We start from the raw sequence: 25,184 nt of genomic DNA, 5'->3' as shown, positions 1-25,184 counted from the left end.
AGCAACGGCCAGAGGGACAGAGATATTTCTTAGGGCTACCCTACTTTCAGGGTTTTGTCTTTTTAATGTAGCCTCATGTCTTGCATTTCAGCCAGTAACACTCATGTTCCATTACACTGAACTGTGTTCTCCATATTGGGATTGCTATATGACGGGCTATAAAGCAATTAGCTGCTCTTTTGGCTGCCTGGCTTGGTTTCGTAGCTCTGTTTCAGTGTTGTGCTGTGAACAATCCTAATTATTTAATTTGGAAAAGTTAACACTGGCAAGTGAGCATTGGCAAATTCAATCCTGCTTTCACCCTACATGCTGAGGCCTTACAGGCTGGCTACAGAGCATGTGGCTTCTTTAGAGAAACTGTGCTGCCCACATAACTCTCCTAGGCCCTTTGCCCATAGATCGTCTCTAATAATCTGCAGCATTTATCCTACTGGCATTCCTTTTATGGGCTTTTAATGAACTAGTCTTCCCTACCTTCTCAGTCTGCTCGACTTTCTCTCCCTCAGGTCTTTGCTAGATTCCTGGGCCTAGCTTCTCACTTTACTTCCTAGGCCTAGTCCAGTCCTTAATATGGCTCCAGCCTTAAGCCTTCTGACTCATCCAGTCTCTCTGCCTGACAGGTGGTTCCCCCAGACAGGCTTCCTTTTGGCTCCATAGCCGGACTACTGTTTCCTTGGCAGTTTTATTCTTTGCGCTCATACTATTTTACTGCTTGGGGGATACCCTGCATCTGCTGTCCCTTGGGAATGGGCTCCCCCCACACACAGCTGTTAGCCTGAGGAACAAGCCTTCCTTTCTTTGACAGCCATCCTGAGTAAAAAAAAAAAAAAAGTATGCTACAATCCTACTGCTGTAGTCTTCTTGCGCACATTGGTAGAATTTTGATTTCCTTTTTATTCCCCAGTAGTTTATTTACAGGGGGAACTGACCTCGACTGCACCCATTTTTGCAGCTGAATTCTGTGAGTGATTCCCACAATTGCGGAAGCTGTGATAAAGCTTCTCTCATTCCTCTCCTCTTCTTTTCCTCTTAGCTGTGCCGTGATATGACTTTTAAATAGATGGAAGAAAATTTAAGTTACACATGCATCACTTTTTCATGGTGCCCCCTTGTGATAAGCCTGGGCAGTATTGGCTATAATTGAGGAGGTTTGGCCAACTTGACATGACTGGAGTCCATTTTACAGATACAAAATTACATTTTATGGTCAGTACAACTGGATATTCTCCTTTGTTTAACCCTATCTGCCACAATGCTCGAATTATAGCCTCCTGAATCTATCACTTTTTCAAAAGCACATTTTGTGTAACTGTACTTGGCTTTCTCCGACATTTCCCTTTCATGCAACTCTTAAAATACTTAGAGATCAATTCATACTCAGACAGGGAAGTAAGTTCCAGAATGAGCCCAATGCTGACTGAATAGGGTACTTCCACAGCTACTCCCTTTTCCTTTTGGGTAGTGTAATTTTATCTTTGTCTGAGGATGGTAGCCTATCCTGGTAAACAGGATCATGCATCTTAAAGGGTTTAAACTGGGTAAACAGTTCAGTGTTAAATGAGGGTAAACAAACTGCTGAGAAACGAGCTCCTGCACTAATGGGATTAGCTTTCTTGAAGTCCAGGTTCATCATAAGTGTCTGGAGTTTGTTAAACTTTGGACTTTTTATAGAGCATGCACAAGGAAGTGGGTAAGAAAAGCCAATGGATTGATTTAAATGAGAATAGAAATACATGAGGTCAATTCCTTAATTGTTCCTTCACTCACTGCAATCTTTCTTCTAAGGTCTATTTTGAGAGAGAGATGCTCATAGTCCTATCTAATATATTGACATAACATAAAACCATAACAGATTTACCCAGTAAGTGAGAGTTCATGTTTCTAGTTTTCAACCAGGAGGTTGGTAAACCACTCTTGCTTCTTGCTTGGCTACCACTCTAATCGTAAACGCACGCATTAGAGAATAAACTCTATTGAGCTTAGTGAAATTTCTTAATGAGTAAGCATGGTTAGATTTGCATTGTAAATGTAGTTATATGTAATCTTGTAACAATAGAAATAAAAATGGAACCCTATTACAATAAAAACCGAGAAGCACTGGCTTAAATATTGCATGTAAATGGACCTACTGGTGTTCCTCTGGTTCAAGATGCACGGGAACATAACCTGACTAACAAAAAGGTATGTTGCTAACTCTGCCATGGTTTTCCTAGGAATTTGTGTTGGGATTACTATGGCAACTTATATTTGTAATAGTCGTGGTATTACTTCAAGGAGAAAAGGGAAGGGTGATTGTGTGACCAAGATTGCATTTATTGCAGATACATGCAAAACACTTTATGTAGTCAGTAAAATTGCTAAATAGACCTGCAGCAAATGTGTGCTTTTAGTCACTTGTAGTTCACAGGTACATGCACAAGGGAGCTGGTTTGCCACAGTGCTGCCACATGTATGTGCTGTAGCAAACACATTTTTTGCTGCATGGATTATGAAGTAACTAGTAATATATTTTAAGAAATACCTTACAAAACCAGATTCTAGGAAAAGACTAAGCCAGCTTCAAAAGATGTTCTCTCTCTCTCTCTCTCTCTCTCTCACACACACACACACACACCCACCATCAGGAAACTGCGTGGAAAAAGAATCTTCCTTATATGACTCACATAAGTTTCAGGTGGCACTTGAACAAGGCACCTTGATGAGAAAAGGATGTGTGTTGTTGGAAAGTACACTTATGAGTAATACTTTACTCATGAATATAGGGTCAAACAATTTTATTCAAGAATTTGAGGAATGTAAGAAAGACTCTTTCCATACAGTTGTCCTGTTGTTGTAAGAAAGATAGGCACAATTTTTTGAAGCTTAGCCTTTTCCTAGAATTGGGGTTTGTAAGGTATTTGTTTTATATTATTTAGGTTTATAATGATATTTTTGTTGCTTTGTTTGTATTTTTAAAAATATTTAACATTATGACTTTACTCTTTTAAGACTTCATATCTTAGATGTTTTATTAATTTAAATCGTCATGTAAAACTTTTTGTTAACTGAGGGGCTATCTTCACAGCACTGAGTTGGCGCTGCATTCCCCCCAAACCCCATGCTTTCGATTCTGTGGGGTTGAGCGCAGGGTTTATGGGTGTCATCCGCCCATTCCCCCATACTTCCCTGAGACCAGAGCGAGGAGGAGGAGGAGGTGGCAGCACCTTGGTGGGGTGAAAAAATATTTGAAGAGGAGGAGGCTTAAGGGGAGAAAATAATTTGTTTTAGGAGGAGGCAGCGGTGGCAGCTTAGGCAAAGAAAATAAACTCATCTCCCCATGGCAAGGCAGCGCAGGGCATTCCGGCACCCATTCTGCTCACCAGCCTGCCCCCCACCCTCTGCCTGGGCAGATGGAAACCAATTAGGGGTCATCCTCCTCCTGGAACACCCCTGGAGTGGCTCCTGAGTAAAGACAGACCGGTGGAAGAGCTGGTTTGCTCTCTGTCTGGCTGGAAAAGTCATAGTAAGTCCCTGACTTTTCAGCCACATATTTTTGACTGTTTGCCCCAGGGTGGCTTCGAATCTGCAGCTGTGTCATTTAACCGACACTGTGCAATTTCGGAGCCACCCTGGGACAAAGAAGATGTCAAGACAGCTCCCAAGTTGATTTTAAATTTGTTATTCTGTGCAGATTGCCCCGAAGAAGGTTTTGTTACTTAAAACACATGTACACACACACAGGCACCTTTGAGACACACACACATACTCCCACTGCAGAAGGTGGGTAAGGGACTGGGTACTTTTCGCATTCCATCCTGTTTTGATGCTTCCCTTTTGTTTTTTGTCTATTCATGGGCAGGTACATGATCTGGACAACAGAAGGACTTTTGCGTGGCCTCGTATAACTTCCTAGGCCCATTGTTCCTACATGAAGGTCATAGATAAATTCAGAGTGGCTGATGGGTTTACTCAACAGCCCCATTCACACACACAGGGGGAGGGTGGGGAGGGGAACTATGGAGTGGGGAGGGGTAGGAAAACCACTACAAGGGAGCCCATCACATGACCGACAAACCACATGGCACTGCGTGGTTCACTTGCTCTGTGGATAAACTGGTATCCTCCTATTGCCACCTCTGGGTATCGCAATGGCTGGTGTGGCGGGAAAAAGCGTGCGCCGGCTGCTCCAGACATTGCTATGTGACCGCTACCATCAAGAAAGTCTCTGCTGGCTAGAGCGTCACCAGAAGTAGTGGGTGTTCATGCTGGCCATCTCAGTGGTCCTCTTTTTTTCCGTCTGTGCAGCCAATGTGAACTACGCAGCTCCCATCATACTACATGCGAACCATCCCTGCAGCCCATTACTCCCACTGCAGAAGGTGGGTAAGGAGCTGGATGCTTGAACCATCGAGGGAGACCCCACCACACACACACACAACATGCTAACCCACAGTGGGTTAGCATCTTCTGAACAAGCCCAACTCAACAACCAAGAGATCGTGCCAATCATGGTGATTTGCAGATCCATTGCTATAGCAGACGAATAGGATCAGTCTGTATTGGGTGTAGGTAGTGTACTTGTACATATGTTTACAATCCTTCTGAGCACAACAAGTTTTTTTTAATATACCTCTCTTCTGGGTTTCTCTAGATGCTGCTGTAGTGCTAATAATAACCTGATGACAGCTGTTGTGTGAGGGGAGAAAAATCCTAGACATAATTCTGTTCTCTCTCTCTCTCTTCTCTAGCTTTTTTGTAGACTGAGCTAGGGGAGTATTATAAAGCAGGATACAATCTGACCTGCAGAGGCATGCTGAATCTTCTATAGTGGGGCATATTTTGGGATGTTTTCGCCTTAGTGACTGACTGACTCAGCCATGTGCAAATAATACTTGGTGAGGTTTGTCCATCCCTTGGGATGCCGGAGATGTCTTGGTTGGCTGCTTGATGCTGCAGTGCTTTTCCTTTCAGGGTTGCTTGCTTCTGTCATACTTCTGTTGTCTCTACCATTTGCCTTTGTCTAAGCTGATCTGCTTTTAGCTAAATTTGTTTTATTGATCTAAGATGAGAAACACTGCTATGGGCAAGGAGGAGGAGGAGAACATAGGGCGATAAACATTTCCAAAAATAAGGCTGAATCAGTTGTAGGAAAGCTCTTGCAAACTGAGCATTAGGCAGGACTGAAAAAAGGCAGCCCGTTTGGTCACCACACCACACCTAAAAAAGGATATTATAGAGCTAGAAAAAGTGAAGAAAAGGGCAACTAAATTATTAAGGGGCTGGAGGAGCATTTCCCCTACGAGGGAAGGTTACATCAACTGGGATTGCTTAGCTTGGAAAAAAGGAGACTAGGGAAACATGATAGAGGTGTACAAAATTATGCATGGTATGGAGAATGTGGATGGGGAGACATTTTTCTCCCTCTCTCAAAATACTAGAACCTGGGGTCATCCCATGAAACTGATTGGTGGGAGATCCAGGACAAATAAAAGGAAGTACTTCTTCACACAGCGCATAGTTAAATTATGGAACTCACTAGCTAGGGCTGGCAACGGCCAACAGAAAGCTCTGGCGTGGGCTGGTCCATGAAGTCACGAAGAGTCGGAAGCGACTGAACGAATAAACAACAACAACCACAAGATGTAGTGATGGCCACCAATCTGGATGGCTTCAAAAGGGGGTTGGATAAATTCCTGGAGGCAAAGGCTATCAATGGCTACTAGCCCTGATGGTTGTGTGCTATCTCCAGTATTTGAGGCAATAAGTCTGTGTGCACCAGTTACTGGGGAGCATGGTTGGGAGGGTGCAGTTGCACCACGTCCTGCTTGTTTATCCCTGGCCAATGGCTGGTTGGCCACTGTGTGAACAGAGTGCTGGACTAGATGGACCCTTGGTCTGATCCAGCATCAGGGCACTTCTTATGTTCTTATGTTCTTATTCCAGCTTTCGAGAATCAATTGTGTGTCAGTTTTCTCGTGCTTTCATGTTTATGCGTTTGCATCCCAATGTAAAGACTGCTCTGGGTATATATAGCCATTTTGCCTTTTATTTATTTATTTATTTATTTATTATTTATTTATTGCATTTTTATACCATCCAATAGCCGAAGCTCTCTGGGCGGTTCACAAATAATACTTTTAATACTTGCCAGTAGTTTTTAAGCAATCTAGCTTCAGTATCTGCTACCAATCCAGTCCTGTTTACATCTAGACAGAGGTGAATTCCTAGAGATTCAAAACAGTCAGAAGTAAAGTTGATGTGAGCGGATATGCATCTTGCTTATTTAATTTCTACTAAACCTACTATTTTACAGTTTAGCTTTTCTCTGTATTTTAACAAGAGTAATATGTATTGAGCAATAGCAAGGCTATGTACTTTGCTATAGTTTAACTATATCAAATATGCCCCATTATAGAAGATTCAACATGCTTTCACTGGTCAGATTATCCTGCTTCAATACTCTCCTCGCTCAGTCTACAAATAAGCTAAAGATAGAGAAAAGAATTGTGCCTAGGATTTTTCTATAGTTTAATCCAGGGGTAAATAAACTGTTGAATAAAATTAATTTAACAAAATAGAACATATAAGCTGGCACACCAAAAAGGAACAAAGCATAAGATTCTAAGGAATAACAAGCAGAGCTGTTTATATGGAACTCTACAATATATTTCTAGAATATATTGTAGAGTTCACATGATGCTTACAAAGTCAAGTCTATTATCTGTCTGAGCCAGCAGATATAATCACATGCATCATTTGTCCATTGTACCTTGATATTTTAAAATGAGGAAAAAACTCATCAAGAATACAGGTTGTTTTACAATGCAGTGGAATCACATCACCAAGTTAATGAAAAATCTATTTCTAGAATATTTCAAAAATATAATGAACAGCAGGCATTTACTGACAGTGCCTCCAGATTTAGGAAAGAGAAACTGAATTTTAGAAGTCCTATTAATGCAGAGAGCCAGTGTTGACAAACTGAGGATATAATAGAAAGATGCAGTTTTGAGTTCACAGGGGAAAATAATGACTGGGTTCAGACAACATGATAACCAACAGTAGTTTAAGTAGTCAATGGTTGTTATTTAATCCACCATGGGTTATCGTGTTGTGTGGAGGGATTTTTTTAACCAATGGCTGGTTCTTTGGCAAAAATAACTCATGCAAAGAACCAATGCTATGCAGAGTTGGCTATTTAAACCACTGTTGGTTATTGTGTTGTGTGGCAGGCACTGTTGGTTATTTCATCAGCCAGTATTGGTTATTTTCGTCAGCCACTGAGTTGCAAGGCAAGAGAGACCAAAGCGGCGACTACTACTCTAGACCAGCTGGCAGGATAGCTTTTTGGCACCAATGGCTAATAGGATACTAGTGGGAGGACTGAGGAGAGGAGAGAGGGCAGGGGATGAGTGAGTCAGCTCCGTGTGGATTCAACACTGATCCTAACCCACACCATGGTTGATTATTATCATGTCGTGTGGGGAGTACCTCTTAGATAAACAACTGTCAAGTTGATTAACAATTGTGTTGTCCGAATGCAGCCAAAGAATAGGTGATTGTGTCAATATACAATCCAGGAAAAAAGTAAATCCTGGTCTTCTAAGATGAACTGTGTCTTAGGCAAATTGTAAATTCAAGATGGCTATTTTTCTGGGGCATGTCTACACCATAGGGTGTTAAGGGTGGGGGAGGATTGCAGACTTACCGACTTCTGCGATACTCCATCAAGGTCTTGACGGCCGCACCACATCCCGGAAGGATGTCGCAGTTGCCTTTTTTTTTCCTAAAGAGGATGAATAAGGGCAACTGTGCTTCTCCACAAAAAAGGTTAAAAAAAACCCCACAACCTGAACCTACACCCCCCACCCCCAATTGGCACGGACTGCCCATGTGCATCTCTGTGCCCATTTTACAGTTCCCACTACACATGGGGACAACTGGAGGACCCGGGAGTGGCAGCCACATGGCCCCTGCTCAGCGGGATGGTTCAAGGACCGCAGAAAAGTCAGATTTCCCATGGTTCCCTATGTCCCGGGGAAAGTCCTTGGTTTCCCGGGTTGCCCCCGGGATCCCCTATATGTCATTTGGAAGCACAGGGACGATCCAGGGACTACCCTGGAATATAGGGCTGGTGTAGACATTCCCCTGGTCGGTGTGGCTATGAAATCAATACACAGAAGTGGCTGTGCATTTTTTCTATCTCAGATGGGAATTAGAAACATCTAGGTTTTGTCACTGAGACAGATGAATGATTGTTTATGCCTCCACATGCAACATTTCAAATATTCTCTAAAGGCAGCTTTAAGGACTTTTGAGACAATTGGGGTTTTAGTACAAATAAATGCACTCTTACCCACTGGGATATGCAGAGTTTAAAAATCTTCCTTTAGGCTGGTTCTGTTACAACAATATATTGTTTCCTCAGCAGCGGATACACTGTATTTTTCATACCTGAGAATAACATTCTTCCCCCAGCTATAATATCCAAAGCTGTTGCGTGATTGATGTGGATAACATAACCATGCCAAAGTGGATAAAAATGCTTCCTATGGACCATAGAACCTGTGACTGTTTTTGAGAGCCTCAATAAGTGTTTTTCTTTTCAGGTTCCATATACATCACACTCCCTAAAACTGACATGGCTCTCATTATTTGTAGGCTCTTTGTGCATCTGCCTTGCTGTATCAGAAGACACAGGCACGGAAGGTCTGAGTTCAACTTCCTTGGTGGATTTCACAGCAATATCCCACTTAGAATCTCTGGATTCCAGTGAACAGACCAATTTGGAGGTGTCTGAGTCAGACCTTGTTCCCAGTGCCCTGCAAGCTTCGCCTGGTTCGGGCTTTTCCAGTGAGGAGAATGACGATTCCAAGGTCCTGCAGTCCCAATATATTTGGGACGATGGTGGAGACATCAATGATTCCAGCTTGTATGCGGGACCAGCATCAGGTAATCTATTTTTGCAGGGTGGTGGCGGTTCTTGGTTTTTCATTGGAAATGCCTCTATGCTATCACCTTGATGTGATTCTGGCTAAAGAAAGAGGGGTTCATTTTCAGCTGGCTTTCTACTTCAGTGTCTGTCTCCAGTGTGTGAGTATCCAGACTGTGAGTAAAAAATTTGGATTCCCATGACAGACAAATGAATTTAGGATGCTTCCAGACGGACAGGGCTAACCAATCATTGCACTTCTGTTGAAAGCTACAAGTCAAACTGCATTTAATTTTCCATACTTCGTGGGGAGGGTATAGCATTGGAGGTGGGGTGTATCACACAGTGTTCTGTCTACACTAGTGGACGTGACATAGCTGTGTGGGCAGAAAAGGGTTAATTAAGCTGAGCACACTATTTTAGCACAAATCTAAAGTTCAGAAAACACATAAAATAGTGGCAACGAAAAGGTAGCAGGTTGTTTTTTAAAAAAAAAAACTGTTTAAAATTAGCACCGTAGCACTGTGTGCTCATTAAAACGGTGCTGACCAGAAAGGAAATAGAGAAAATGCACCAAACTGGCAATAGGTTCACCTGCCTGATACTTCACTGCACACATCAAAACCACTCTTGGAAAAAATGGAAAAGTAGAGCTAAAGCCATCTACATTTGTGGAGATCATAGAATCATAGAATAGCAGAGTTGGAAGGGGCCTACAAGGTCATCGAGTCCAACCCCCTGCTCAATGCAGGAATCCACCCTAAAGCATCCCTGACAGATGCTTGTCCAGCTGCCTCTTGAATGCCTCTAGTGTGGGAGAGCCCACAACCTCCCTAGGTAACTGATTCCATTGTCGCACTGCTCTAACAGTCAGGAAGTTTTTCCTGATGTCCAGCTGGAATCTGGCTTCCTTTAACTTGAGCCCGTTATTCCGTATCCTGCACTCTGGGACGATTGAGAAGAGATCCTGGCCCTCCTCTGTGTGACAACCTTTTAAGTATTTGAAGAGTGCTATCATGTCTCCCCTCAATCTTCTCTTCTCCAGGCTAAACATGCACAGTTCTTTCAGTCTCTCTTCATAGGGCTTTGTTTCAAGACCCCTGATCACCCTGCTTGCCCTCTTCTGAACACGCTCCAGCTTGTCTGCATCCTTCTTGAATTGTGGAGCCCAGAACTGGACACAATACTCTAGATGAGGCCTAACCAGGGCCGAATAGAAAGGAACCAGTACCTCACGTGATTTGGAAGCTATACTTCTATTAATGCAGCCCAAAATAGCATTTGCCTTTCTTGCAGCCATATCGCACTGTTGGCTCATATTCAGCTTGCAATCTACAACAATTCCAAGATCCTTCTCGTTTGTAGTATTGCTGAGCAAAGTATCCCCCATCTTGTAACTGTGCCTTTGGTTTCTATTTCCTAAATGTAGAACTTGGCATTTATCCCTATTAAATTTCATCCTGTTGTTTTCAGCCCAGCACTCCAGCCTATCAAGATCACTTTGAAGTTTGTTTTTGTCTTCCAGGGTATTAGCTATCCCACCCAAGTTTGTGTCATCTGCAAATTTGATCAGCATTCCCTGCACCTCCTCGTCCAAATCATTAATAAAAATGTTGAAGAGCACTGGGCCCAGGACTGAGCCCTGCGGCACCCCACTCGTTGCCTCTCCCCAGTTTGAGAAGGTTCCATTGATAAGTACTCTTTGAGTCCGATTCTGTAGCCAACTGTGAATCCACCTAATAGTTGTTCCATCTAGCCCACTTTTAGCTAGTTTGTTAATCAGAATGTCATGTGGTACTTTGTCAAAAGCTTTGCTGAAGTCAAGATATATGACGTCCACAGCGTTCCCACGGTCCACAAGGGAGGTTACCTTATCAAAAAATGAGATCAAATTTGTCTGACAGGACTTGTTCTTGACAAATCCATGTTGGCTTCTAGTGATCACCGCATTGATTTCAAGGTGTTTACAGACTGACTTCTTTATAATCTGCTCCAGAATTTTCCCAGGGATGGATGTCAGACTGACTGGTCTGTAGTTTCCAGGTTCCTCCTTTTTGCCCTTTTTGAAGATAGGGACAACGTTAGCCCTCCTCCAGTCGTCCGGCACCTCACCCGTCTTCCATGATTTTGCAAAGATAATAGACAAAGGTTCTGAGAGTTCTTCCGCTAGCTCCTTCATTACTCTAGGATGCAGTTCATCGGACCCTGGAGATTTGAACTCATTCAAGGAAATTAGGTGTTCTTTGACCATTTATTTATCAATCTCAAACTGTAATCCTGCCCCCTCAACTTCTGCTTCACTTTTTCCAGAGGGGTCATAGACCCGCTTTTGGGAGAAGACTGAGGCAAAGTAGGAATTGAGCACTTCAGCCTTTTCTTTGTCATCTGTTATCAATTTGCCATCCTCATTAAGCAGTTGAACCACCATTTCTTTCCTCTTTATTGCCTTTTTATTGCTTTTAGCATCCCTCGCTAATCTCAGCTCATTCTGAGCTTTAGCCTTCCTGACGCCATTTTGGCACTTCTGCGCCACTTGTCTGTACTCTTTGTGCTGTTGTTCCCCTTTTTAAGAAACCCAGCAACAACTGGATTTGTTGCAGATTAAAAAAGCATGTGGAAAACATAGTAGGATGATCATCTGGCAGCAACCTCATTTAGATATCCTATAAAAAGGGAGGGAAGCATGGCAGTTCTACCCTAAATGTTTTTTGATTGCTTAATAAGTGGCTCAATATTTTATGGCGTTCATGGCAAGCATGGGCCTCTCTCAAATAATATGTGGTCCTACACACATTTGACCTGGGTTTTGGTAGTCAGGATAATGGTTATCTTTGAGTATGGGGGAAGGGGGAGTTGAAAAAGAAAACTCCTTTGTCATGGACAGATTATTACTTGATAGGGTTAGATATACAAGGATTCTTAACCTTTGCAGGTGCTGAGGATATATTAAATTGTTCTGCCATAGGGATCCTGGGGAATTTCTGAATGCTCTAGAAGATTTTCTTGCCACTAGAGCTGGGGATCCTGTCAAAGTCCTGTTGATCTATGGAATGAGGAGATGACTAGAGCACTTGAGATTGCTTGTAAGCATCTTCTCCTGGGATACAAAGTGTGGGCAGAGCTCCTTGGTTTCTTGAGGAACTTAAAGCAATGAACTGCTTATGTAGATAGCAAGAGTGATGGTGAGAAAAACTTGAGTTGCTTCCAGTCGAACATGGGTTAGATCCCATTTGGTGGCAGTGTTGTAGTGAAGAAGACTTCCCCCCTCTTTTGCCTCCATTGCAGCAGTGTAATATCATCTAGTGGAATGATTTCAGGTGGTTAAGGGGCTATTGCACCTTGCTCTCTAGGGTGGCAAGGAAGAACTATCTGTTGCCTGATATGACAAATTCAGACATCAAGCTAAGCTATTCCTGCCTGTTCGTTTACCTGCTCACATGAAGGGAGGAGTGAAGCAGGAGCAAGCCATCTATGTGCACAAGCATACAGCTTATTCACATTGTGCTTTAATTTTTAGCTTATAATTGCATGTGATTATATGACTTTAAGAGTGGGCTTTTGAGATGCCCGCTGAATTAGAGAGAGAGAAGGTGGGAAACGGGGTGAGCATATTCAGGTTTCTTTAAGGCTTATGAGATTATCCTGTGCAATCTTGACCTGATTTCAGGCAGGACATGTTAAATACAATGTGAGAAGTTGACCTTCAGCCCCTGAGTCCTCCCTTGCTTCCTCTTATGCTTTCATCTTTGTCTCAGTGGGTACCTGTCCAGCCTGAATCTTGTCTGAAACTGGAAAGTGATATCATTTCAAGTTGCATCTTTGTACAGGCTCCTGTCTAAAAGAACCAAGCTAACTGCTGGGATAAAGGCTAGGTTGGCAATAGCAAGCAGTTTTACAGTTCTATAAGCCGCTCTTGCTCATTTAATTCTCATGCACACATATTTAGAAGCCAGATTGGGAGAATGTAAGAAAAAAATCCACCCGACTCCCCAACATAAATATTATCCCTCTCTAAGAAACAGCTACTTATATATTGTAATTATGCATGTCATTTGACACCACTAGGTCCTCTGAGCCTGCCTTTCCTATAATAACTATGCTAAAATCTTATTAGGAATATAAGTAGTTGTGTTTCCCACATGCCTGTATCAACACAACATAGCAAAAACAGTGCAAATTTGTATAACTGGAGCACAACAGTAGTATTTAGAAGCAGCATTCCAACTTCCTTGCTATTGTTTGTGTCTCAGCTGAAAGCACCTTATGCAGAAATTATTTGACGGTTTTAATTATTTGATGGCAGAAATAAAGTTCAACAGCCACTTCTGTCAGAGGCTGACCATAAGGAGTGACCTGAGGCACAAGCAAGTTGGGAAGCATAGATTTTCATAATGGACCTAGGTTTCATTTGGAAACCCCAGGGGGAAAGAATACGCTGGTGTTTTGGGAAACCAGTCGTAATTTAGTAACATGCTTTGTAATGTAGGAAATTGCTTCTGGTCTGTTAAGAAAGTGTTTCTGGTATGATTGAGAGGAGTCATGAGCTGTGAAATATGGCATTTATTAAGATGTTTATTACATGTCCTGTCATTTATATTCAGTCTTTTTAATGGATGGAGTAGAAAAGCTTACTGGTGTTTGAGCAGAGCAGCTTAGGGGCAGTTTAATTATGATGTTTCTTACATGCAGCACCACAAAATGCTTACCTGTTTTGATGGTCCATGCACCTGCTGTAATATTTTTAAAAAGTGCTTATGCCTTGAGCCTTCTTCCAGTTGCCTATTCATACACAAACACCATCAGATGGTTTAGACTTAACTTTTCTGAGCCATCAGACTATAGTGAGCTGTCACACCTGAACAAGCAAACCATAATTTCTGCTGGCCCTCCAAACCAGAATTGGGAAGCATAGTTTGTTTCATCCTGGTTTGTTTTAGAGGGCTAGCACAAACCATAATTTGGTAGTTCAGTTGTAACAGAAAACAATGGGGTGAGCAAACTAGGAAGTTACTCATAAAACTGATCACATAAGGGTTGGGTCAAGAGAATATGGTAGCACATGGCTTATTTCTGATCCTTTAAACATAAGTCCAGCCAACACAATGAACTCAGTGACGTTTCAGTTCCTTAGTTAACACATTGAATTATTTAACAGGTTGAAAACTGATTTCTGTTTAAAAATTTATTAGGAACTTGCTGCTTATCATCTTACAATAAATTATAAGTGGTTTTAAATTGGAAATTTTAACCAGGGCTTTCATAAGAATGTCTGGCAGGTTTATATGCACCTCCTATATATGCCAGTGTCACAGCAATACATTGCATTCCTTTGGAACCCTCGCTTACTGCGACATGCTTATCATTACTTCAACACACTATACCTGTGAGCAGCTTCCAATTCTTTTAGGAAGGGCTGAACTCAAAAATAATTTAAAATTTTTGCTGTAAAAAAGTGGCTGCATGTATTTTTTATTATGCTGTCCATTTCTATTTCTTTCATAATTATGGTCAACAGAGACCTTAAACCAATATTCTGTCTTAGCCAACAGTCAGTTTTTATTAAGGCCATAGTTTACAATGAACTACAAAGGGATCTACAAAGAGTAACCTTCATCTGTGCTCATTTGATGAAAGTGATCATCCTGCAGATGCTACATCTGCTATGGAAAGTTGTAGAATGAAGATGCTTTAGTTATAGTTGACTCACAAATAGGGTGACCATATGAAAAGGAGGACAGGGCTCCTGTATCTTTAACAACTGTATTGAAAAGGGAATTTCAGCAGGTGTCATTTGTATATATGAAGAACTTGGTGAAATTCCTCTTCACCACAACAGTTAAAGCTGCAGGTGCCCTACCCTCTTTTGTATATGGTCACTCTAGTATGGCTCCTGTAGCTTTAACTGTTATGATGAAGAGGGAATTTCACCAGGTTTTCCAAATATACCAATGACACCTGCTGAAATTCCCTTTTCTATGCAACTGTTAAAGATACAGGAGCCCTTTCCTCCTTTTCATATGGTCACCCTACTCACAAATGGATAGCATAATAAAAACACATGTAGCCAAAGCAATAGGTACAGCACAGGCCTGTTTTTAATGTACTGCCTATCAGTATGATGGGCTTCTTTGTGTGTGGTGAACTGTCTAGAGTTGTCCACATATACAGGGATTTTGTTATTTATTTATTTATTTATTTATTTATTTATTTATTACGTTTTTATACCGCCCAATAGCTGAAGCTCTCTTTTTAGATGTTAGTACATAGAGAATTAATGGTTATTACTGGGAAAAGAATTGTATATGACCCAGAACTGTTTTTATTATGAATAAACAAAGGATTTAATGGAAGTTTGAAATGTAAAGTTTTATTATTCTTACTAACTGCCGCTTTCCAGAAGATTAAACAGCAGTGGAAAAAATTGGACAATTGAACTTATTGGCATAGTACCGAAATATATGGTCTGTGGCAATATCCAAAAAAATAACTCATGTTTTGCTTCTGATCAAAGGAAGAACAGAACCGCTATCTTCTTATGCTATATGGTGGAGATTTATTCAACATACATCACAACTGGACTTATAACAATATATGCCCCCTTTCAGCATTTGGACATTATAACAACAAATGAAGACCATACATCACATTTATTAATTAGTATATTTGTTTAGTTATTTCTATTTTTCTTTCTCCCCCTTTTCTCTCTCTCTCTTTCCTTTCCTTTTATGTATTGCTTCCCCCCTAAAATTGTGTTAATTCAGTCTTCTTACTCTTATATAACAGCTGTTTAGACATCAATTGATAGGGGACTGATCACTTTTTGGTTACAACTTAAAAATAAATACAAATTAAAAATTAAAACAAAACTGGCTAGGGTTGGACTGTGATGAGGGAGCTCAGAGAAACTTTCGTTGTATATAGCGCATTATTTCTCTTTAACAGTGTCAGCAATTCCCCTGCCATGACCACCACCACCATGCTGGGACTAGCCCTGATCTAAAATCAGCAATTTGATAACTGTACAAATATAAAGGAGATGAAAGTGGGAGAGGTCTGTTTGTCCTCTTTTCTTAGATTCAAATTGCAGCTGCTTCCCTGGCCCAATCCTAGTGACATCAGTGTTGAAATTGACTAGATCGCATTCTGAGCCGCTTCTGGACTAAACAATGTCACCTCAAAGGGAAATGTTGAGCTTATTTTCATAAAAGGTTACATGACTGCTTATATGGCCATGCTCCCATTCTTTCATATATTAAGCACGTATGTGCATTACAGTAAAAATCGGTTCCACAACTGCTCTGGGCAGAGAGAAGGAGGATTGTATTAGTTTTAATGAGCATGAACTAATAAGTGCCTGCAATACTCCTTCCCCTCTAGCTTGTACTGAAAGCATATGCTTCCTATGCACAGACTGACACAAAATTTACATCTTTTAATCTCATCTTCAGCCAAGCATTAATGAAATTAAGCACCTTGTAAAGGCAACACCTAAGCAGCTTACATTGAGCAGTTCCCTGCCTGGGTGCTGCTGGTGTGTCCATGGTTTCTTTTGCACCTTGGATTTAAATATACAATAGAAATCATTCTGTAACTTTTTTCCCATGTCAGGATGGACCACACTGCTGTTCCTTGGTGAAAGCTCATTGTTGACCAAATGTTACAGTGGGAGCGTTTCTTTCATTATTTAGAAGTTTCCTTCAGTGAAATCCTAAACTAGAGGTGCTAATCACTCACTGCTACTGCAACATAAGAATAGAATTGAGTTCTTGCATCCTTGCTCAGTTCCAACTCTGATAATTACATTATGTTTCCTTAATAGCATCCTCTCTCCAATTTCCAACGTCACTTTATATATGACAATTTTCCTACATGGGGATGGCCAATTGTGGAATACCGCACAAGTAGTTTTTCATGAGCCAATGAGTCTAGAATACAGTGCAACTTTCCCAAATAGTGTTTTTGACTGAAAAGTAAAGACTTCCGTTATACAGGAGTCAGTATACATTTTTTCTTCTACATGAAGATGGTCTCTATGTATGGTATTATGTATGACATGGCCACCATTCCTCTTCAATCCATGTAGTATTAATGCCATAGAATACTGCACCAGAATCAGAATGAGTGTTAGAGGTAGACTTGCATTTTTGGTCTACCACTTTGGGTGAAGGCATAATACAAATGAATGTTCTTGTGATAGAAAAGCAAGGAGCAGCCTAAATTTGAATAAGACGGCTTCTAGTTAACGGTAATTCAATTCCTAGTTAATTTGATTTCCCTCAATTTAATTAGATAAATCCGTTATAACCAGATTGCTTCTCTTACAGGTGACACAGTGATCCTCCCTTTTACAATTATGGGCTAGATTTTATTTAAGCCTGCCACAGGTACATAAGGGTGGGTGAACTAGAAGAAACCAATTGTTGGATTGGCAATCCCATATAGACTGTTTGTTTGTTTGTTGCATTTCTATACCACCCAATAGCCGGAGCTCTCTGGGCGGTTCACAGAAATTAAAACCATTCAAAGTATAAAACAACAGTATAAAACCATAATATAAAATACAATATAAAAGCTCAACCAGATAAAAAACAGCAGCAATGCAGAATTTCAAATTTAAAACACCAAGTTAAAATTTATTTATAAACTGTTAAAATGCTGGGAGAATAAAAAGTTCTTCACCTGGCATCTAAAGGCATATAATGTAGGTGCCAAGCGAACCTCCTTAGGGAGTTCATTCCACAGCTGGGGTGCCACAGTAGTTTCTGTATCAACTACTGACAAAATGAGTTGAATTGAACATAAGAGGAGCCTTGCTAAATCAGATTGAAGTTCACTCTCGGGGAGTGTCCCATTTCCTACATGGTAAAGCAAATACCCCTGGGAAGCCCACAAGCAGGACATGAGGGTAATAGCCCTTTCCTGCTATTGCTCCCCAGCAATATGCCTCTGATCCTAGAGGTTGCATATTATAGCCATATGACTCTGATGGCTTATCCTCCATGAATTTGTTTAATCTTCTTTAAAGCCATCTGAGCTAGAGGTTATCATCGCATCTTGTGGCAATGAATTCTATAAATTAATTATGCACTGTGTGTAGAAAGTACTTCCCTTTGTCCTAAATATCACACCAATCAAAGAGATTACTGTCATGAATAAATGCCATGGGTTTATGTGTAAATGGTATCACATCATACCCTTACTTACATAACTTGTAGTTCCTGTATAGAACAGACTTCATGTGTTGGAAGTGTTTCTTGTGTACCATTTCTATATGTGTACCATTTCAGGATGTTGGCTCTGTCAATGCTCTGTGCTGTAGCCTGGGTTGCAGGGTTCTAATATGGGTCAGTTCTTGAGCAGGGTTTAGGTTTCTCCAGGAATCAAGTGGAAAAGAGATCAGTACCATGAAATACTCTGAGTGAGGCTAGAGGTCAGATAGAATTGTCTGAATGTTGCTCCAAGAAGGAGCAGATCAAGACTGAATTTTAGCAGTTTGGCTGCTTTTAGGTTTGTTGACTCTGTACTGACTGAGGCTTTGTCTCTTAACAGCCCCTGGGTTGTTTTAGCAGCCTCAAGCAGCCATGATGTGGAAGTGGCTGTGGCATGTGATTGTCCTCATGGCCCTCAAGAGTCCAAAGACCAAATTTTCTCCCTAAAGTGTTAATTCTGGAGTCTCTTCTTCAGAGGACAAGGAGTCAGAATCCTCTGAGGAAGAAGGTTTGGGATCCTGGACATGTGCTTGCCATAATATATGACTTGCACTTGAGTTTTAAAAAATCAACTCCTGGCTGTAATGGTGTTTGAAAGATTGAGGGTACTGTAGCTCAGTGATAGAGTACACACTTGACATGCAGAAGGTCCAGGAAATAATCCTGCCTGAAACCCTGTGTAAGGTTAGGGAGAAAGTAAAAAAAAAAAAGATTTTACTTTCTGAATTTTCCTTCTGTAGAACGTAGTAACCTATAAGCCCATCTTGTCCTTCCTTCTTTTGTGGATTTGTCTTAATACCTCTGTTCGCCAAAACACGAAATGTATTATAGGTTGCAAAAAAGAGCATGCAAAAGTGTAGCAGACAAGCAAACTGACAAAAGAATCAATGTATGAAGCATCAACGTAACAAAATCCCTGCACCTACCCTTTAACCCTTTGTATTTACCTTCTTATCTGGACTTCCCTTACCAATAATAAGGTAATACTTATTTCAGCAAGATATCCATTACCCATCTAGATGAATCTGAAACCATGCACCTCCTTCACCATGAGAGTGCAGATAACCAAAGTTTATCTAGATTTCAAGAGCTGTGATGCAGGTTTACAGGATAGAATTACTGCACCAATCTCATCAATGAACTGACCAGCACTGTTTGGATTAAGATTTTGATCTGGAGTTAGTAAGCAATCTGGATAAAGACTGAGAAGGCACTCTTGCAAAAGACAGCAGACTTGTGTTCACACCTGCCTGTGTGGAGAACTAAACTAAGAAGTTATGAATGTGGGCTGAGTAAATCCGGGAAGGAGATAAAGTAAAAAAAGAATTGTGCGTGAACAGCACAGAAGTGAAGATAACAGGAGTTAATTCTGTGCTAAAAGATACTGAAAGCATCTCAACAGTAGGCAAAGTAGGAAAATGCTGTAGGGAAAAATGGGATGCGTTTAATGTGGGTGAATGAGATTTGCATGTACACTCCACTTGGGAATGCATGATTTTAAACAGTGTTTAACTTTGCAGAAAAAATGGACTTTGATGAAAAATTCAAACAAATTGAGACAAAGATAGAGAGGTTCTGTCAGAATGAGCTGCAAGGGGAAACTGTTGAAGTCTTTTAAGACAGCAGGAAAATTGGAAGTGAATAAGGATGATAGACTAATTAGAATACTTTGCTACTAACTAGACATCTGTATAGTGTGCCTTAGAGATAAACGTAGAAGAATCCAGGAGTAAGTTTCCTATTACCCAATCTTTCTGATTGTTTCTACATGAGACCTCTTCTGCTTCTTTTCAGATTACAGTTTTCCACTTGCCTCCCAGAAGGCCTTGCCTGCAGGAAACAGGGCACAAGTCAAAGATCCTCAAGAAAGGCCCACTTTCCATCAGTCCCCTGATTCTATTGAGCCTGACTCTGAAGCACCTTCCACCAGCGTCCTTGAGGAAGAGGAAGGCTTGCTTCCTATCAACCAATCAAAGGGAGCTTCTCAGATCAGCCAAAAAATGAAGGTTACTTTTTCTGAAGCACCAGGGCAGGATTCATTGTACTCCATCCTCTTCTCCACAACTGCCAGTAGAATGAGTCCAGTGACTGAGGTGGTTACAGAAAAGCAAGAGGAAGAATCTGCTCCTGAGCATGCTTCCTCAGGCTTTGATCTAGGGAGCAGCATGGGACCTAGTCTATTGCCTCTGTCCCCCATTTTGTCAGCCACTACGAAAGGACCGCAGCTTGTCTCAGAGGTTCCTTTTAAGGTTACTTCGGAAAATACAGTGGTTATAGTAGGAGCAGGAGGGGAACTAGTAAAGACCACAGCAACAATATCTACAGTGGGAGCTGATGTAAGAAAAGTGGAGACCACAACAAGTGGGGAGAGCCCAAAGCCCATAGAAGGAGCTGGAATTGGACAAGCTGATTCCATAGCAGGGACAGTGGCCATAGAGGCCACAGAAATGGCTGAAGAGGAGCAGATGGGGGAAGATCTTGTAATAACAGGATCTCATGAGGACAGTACCCAAGTAACTGAGAAGATTTCCAGGACTCCTAGCAGTGCATCAAACCCCAGTTCTTCAGTGGGTTTCTGGGACTGGACTGATGAGCCAGCTCCTACCCCTACTCCCATTCAGAATATTACAAAGCTTCCAGTCTCAGCAACTGCTGCAGCAGAACACAGCTTTGCACCACAAACTGGAGACGTCCGCATGGCTGGGCTGCCCACAGGAGTGCCCTGGAGTTTGACACAGGTAATAATCCAGTGTTTGGGTACGTGGGGTAAGCATTTTCAGTTACTGTCTGTCATGTCTAACCCTACTGCCCCTGTTTTGGGAGAAGATGTTTCAGGTAATCAATCAGATTCAGATTCAGAACTAGAGCGCCAGACACCAGCCAGCCTGTACCAGTGGGGGAGGAAGCTCTCACGGGTGATTCCCCAGCTGGGAATCAGCCCTCTTCTCAAGGCCAAATCCTACACACTCAGTGGGAAGTGAGGTTTCTTCTGGAGTTGAGGGTACCGACAAGCTAGCTCATGCTAGGGTCCGCCGGAAGCTGAAACGCATGGCGCCGAAGGAAGGCATGAGAAAGTCAGTTAGATTACACCAGAACCTGCCTCTGCACCAGGCGCTCTGAAGTTATGGGCGTTTCAGAAGTGGCTTCCTATTCTTCTCGAAGGGACAATTGTCTTGCTTAGTTTGCATAGTTTTGCCTAGGGGGACGTTTCCAAGAGCTTAGACTCTATTCAGCTAGAAGAGATGTTTGTTGCTTAATAAAAGCTTTGTAGATTACTTAGCAAGCCTCGTCATTTGCCTCCCATCAAAAGCAGGGGGGAATCCACACGTCGTGCTGAGGCCGCTTCCATGTGGCCCCAGTGCACCCCAAAAACGACCATGTAGCTTGCCTGTAAAAGAGACAAGGAAGAGGCGTCCTTGCCGGTGCCAGCGCCACCCACCTCTCTCCTCGCCGGCTGGCTCGGAGAGCTCCACCCCGCCTTCTTCCGCCGAGCTCTCCGAGCCAGCCAGCAAGGAGGGAGGTGGGTGGCAGTGGCGGCACGGGCGCTGGCAAGGACGCCTCTTCGTCGTCTCTTTTACAGGCAAGCTACACGATTGTTTTCGGGGTACACTGGGGCTGCATGGAATCAGCTTCAGTATATGTGTGGATTCCCCCCAGGAGTGTTCTGAGAAAAATGACATGGTCTCTCCTATTTTCAAAGGCTAGCAATAGGCAACAAATAATAAAATGTTATTTTATATTTCTTAGGTGTGAATTGGCCTTTAATTTTTGAATCAGCAATTATTTTCTTAGCCATAAAAGGCATGAATCAAAACCCTAGTACAAATGTAGTCATGCTTAGTTTGTTAGGTTCAAAAAAGTAAACACCTGTCCTATAAGGCAGCCTAAAAATCCTTTAAATGAATAAAATAAATACCAGATTATATACAATTCAGAAATGAAGCAGACAAAACAACTATAGTGTTCTAGACGTAGCCCATCTATTTTATGGTACTCAAGAAAGACGTAAATATAAGTATTGGAGGCAGTCGCTTGAAAACAAACAGATTCAGCTCTGTCTTAGACCAGTTTATAAGATTTCAAAAGAGAATTTAAGGAATAAGCCCCTAGTTGTTTTGGCTGGCATAAAAATGACATCCTACAAGGTATGCATAATTTTTGGTTTTTGAAAAGAATATATCTGAGAGAGCATGTTGCCATTTCAGTTATGTGACCTAGGTCAACAGTGGGCAGAAAGAAATTCTGGATCTACTTTCTCCCCACTACCTTCTGGATATAGGTAGATCTCAGGGTGCTTTTCAATAGATCAGCAAGGATTTCTGACTCCCAATAATCGGAGTGCAAGCTTGTTGGCTCACCTGGACCTCTCAGTGGCTTTTGATACCATCAAATATGATATTCTTCTGGACTATGTCTCTAGGTTACGTCTTGGAAGCATGGTGTTATGGTGGTTCCAGTCCCATATTGAGGGAAGGGTTCAAAAGATCATGCTGAGGTGGGGGGGGGGGAACATTTTAATGCTTAACCCAAAATGAATGTGCAGATGTTTTGATTATGTGTGCAAATTGATACTGTATGGGATATAAATTGATGTAAGGGACATAAATATGATCATGAACCTATACGTATTTTATGGATAAACCTCAACTGGAAACCTAGATATTTCTCCTGTTTATGGCATAAGTTTACTCCGTGAACTAATTTCACTAGTTTTATTTCACTTAAATTATTCCTGGAAACAGTTTCCATCATGATTCTGGACAAACATCTCCAGTTCCTTGTTCATTTATACATATCTAAGCACTTTTTAGCAGTGTTTTGCACCCAAATAAAGCATTGTAATTAAACTAACAGTATGCCAACTTATAGAGACACTTCACTGGAGGTTTCTGTGTTGGTGTGGCCCAAATCTTAGTTTTGGATGGACACCTCGAGTTCCTTATTCCTTTATACATATTTTGGCTATTTATACATATTTTGGCTATTGTTGATATGGTGGCAGTACACTTGATAGTATCTGGCAAGAAGCGATGTTGTGTTAGAAGTGATGCTATGGCAGCTTGTAGAAGTCATTGCTCTGGGGTTTGGGTGCACACCGCCAATTTTGAATTCATTTCTACTTACGTGAGTATTATTGGTATGGGGGTATTCTGCATGACAGTGTCTTGCGCCCTAATGAAGCATTGGACCAAATTCAATGCTGTGATGTCTTTCCTGGACAGCGATAGCCTGGCCACTGTAGTCCATGCATTGGTAACCTCACATTTAGATTACTGTAATGCACTTTATGTGGGGCTACTGTTGTGCTTTCAGCAGGTGCAGAATATGTCAGAGAGGATGCTGGCTGTGCACATATTACACGGTGTTGAAGCAACTGCACTGGGTACCTATGAACTACCAAGCCAAGTCTTGCTGTTGGCATATAAAGGCCTGAACAGCTTGGGACTGTGTTACCTGGCAGATCGCCTTCCCCAATACAGACCTATGTGATCATTAAGATCATTAGGGGAGGTCTTTCCAGTTGTACCACAGTCTACAGACTGCCATCTTGCAGCAACCAGGAAGTAGATCTTCTTTGTGTGGTGCCCACCACTTTCCTACCGGCGCCCACTAAAAGCCACCTGTTAAAGGCTCATTTCTTTACCTAGGCCTTCCCCGAATGAGTATGCTGCTCAGTTTTATAGTAGTGTACTGATTTTAATGTTTTATATAAATGTTTTATATAAATGTTTTAGCAATTATTATGAATTGTATTTTAATGTATATCATAACGTGCTTTAATTTATTTAATGTAAATCGCTGATATTTTTAAATATGGCCAGCGGTATATACATCTATTAAATAAGTAGAGGGTGACCCAAAACTTAGTTTAGAGTGTACCCCAGTTCCTTATTCGTTTTTTATTACAGTGAACACTCTGGAGCCATACCTGCTGCTGTTCAAAGATACATTATTTTCACGCTTCGGCCTAACCTGTAGCCCTTTTGCAACGTAAGAGGGCTGCTTCCTCACTTCCTCACTTCCACAATGGACGCTCATGGGGCACACGCAACCAGTGTTTACTGCAATTACAGGAGTGCCGTTGCGGGAGCATGTGTGCCCCGTTACGGCGCTTGCTCATGTATATCAGTAGAAGTGGGCAGGGCTAGGGAGATGGCTATGGGGCAGAGGGTTTTTTTTAATGACTTGTAAGGGATGCGCACGAGTGCAGACGTGCAGCAAAACATGGGATATGAACTCTATCGAATATGCACTCCTGTGAAGAGATATGTTTGTAATTTTTTAAAAAACCAAGCACACTCGGTGGTAAAACACGCCAATACCCATCGAAAATGGCGGAAAATGCTGCACACCTCCGATACCAGGAAAACTGCAACAAAAGCAGTCAGGGATATTCCGGGAAAACTGAGAGGTGGAGCCAAGATCACTGCGGGAGCAGGTGAACGTCATGTGGCCTGTTAGTGATGACTGCAATACAGTCCTGCAATAAACAGCTGGAGTAGACTCCGCCTTAGACTCTTAGTTTCATATAAGACCTTGGATACCTGCTGCCAGTTGGGAGCATAGAGTGAGGGGCTAAAAGGACTAGTGGTCTGATTCGAAATAAGGAAGCTTTATGTATGTTCATAAGAGGCAGTTCTACACCTCTTCCCAAATAATTTCCAGCTAAATTCAGGGATTTTTTTCTTGTTTTTCCCCCAGGTGACCTGTAAGGACTGGAGCAATCTGGCAGGCAAGAACTACATAATCCTGAATATGTCAGACAACATTGACTGTGTGAGTGGCTAGTTTTTTTATTTAAATTATTTACTAAAGTGCTGTGCTTTCTTTAAAGCTAACTCAAGGTGGTTCATAGAATTTAAAGCAATCTACCTATATAAAGTTGTAAAGCAAGAAGTTCGTAATATTAGTACCTCCACATGTTTCACAGTAAATTCAGCGGGGCTTACTCTCAAGCAAATGTGCATAGAATTGCAGCCTTACCTTTCCAAATGTTACTGGATCAGCATGGCATCTAGCCATGAGTAAATGGTAAATATACCAGCCCAGGAATGTATGCATCA

The 25,184-nt window shown here is 41.7% G+C and overlaps 1 protein-coding gene across 1 annotated transcript in view; it reads left to right on the top strand.

The window, feature by feature from the left end:
• PODXL2 (podocalyxin like 2) overlaps positions 1 to 25,184 on the top strand; it is a 58,145-nt gene that overhangs the window by 20,105 nt on the left and 12,856 nt on the right. Inside the window, exons 2-4 of the mRNA XM_063121371.1 lie at positions 8,641 to 8,931; positions 19,915 to 20,858; positions 24,823 to 24,897. Of these exons, the coding sequence (XP_062977441.1) occupies positions 8,641 to 8,931; positions 19,915 to 20,858; positions 24,823 to 24,897 (1,310 nt within the window). The remainder of the gene's footprint in view (positions 1 to 8,640; positions 8,932 to 19,914; positions 20,859 to 24,822; positions 24,898 to 25,184) is intronic.

This window comes from Elgaria multicarinata, chromosome 3 (genome assembly GCF_023053635.1).
Source record: "Elgaria multicarinata webbii isolate HBS135686 ecotype San Diego chromosome 3, rElgMul1.1.pri, whole genome shotgun sequence".
Lineage (NCBI taxonomy): Eukaryota > Metazoa > Chordata > Lepidosauria > Squamata > Anguidae > Elgaria > Elgaria multicarinata.
This window is presented reverse-complemented; position numbering and strand designations above follow the sequence as displayed.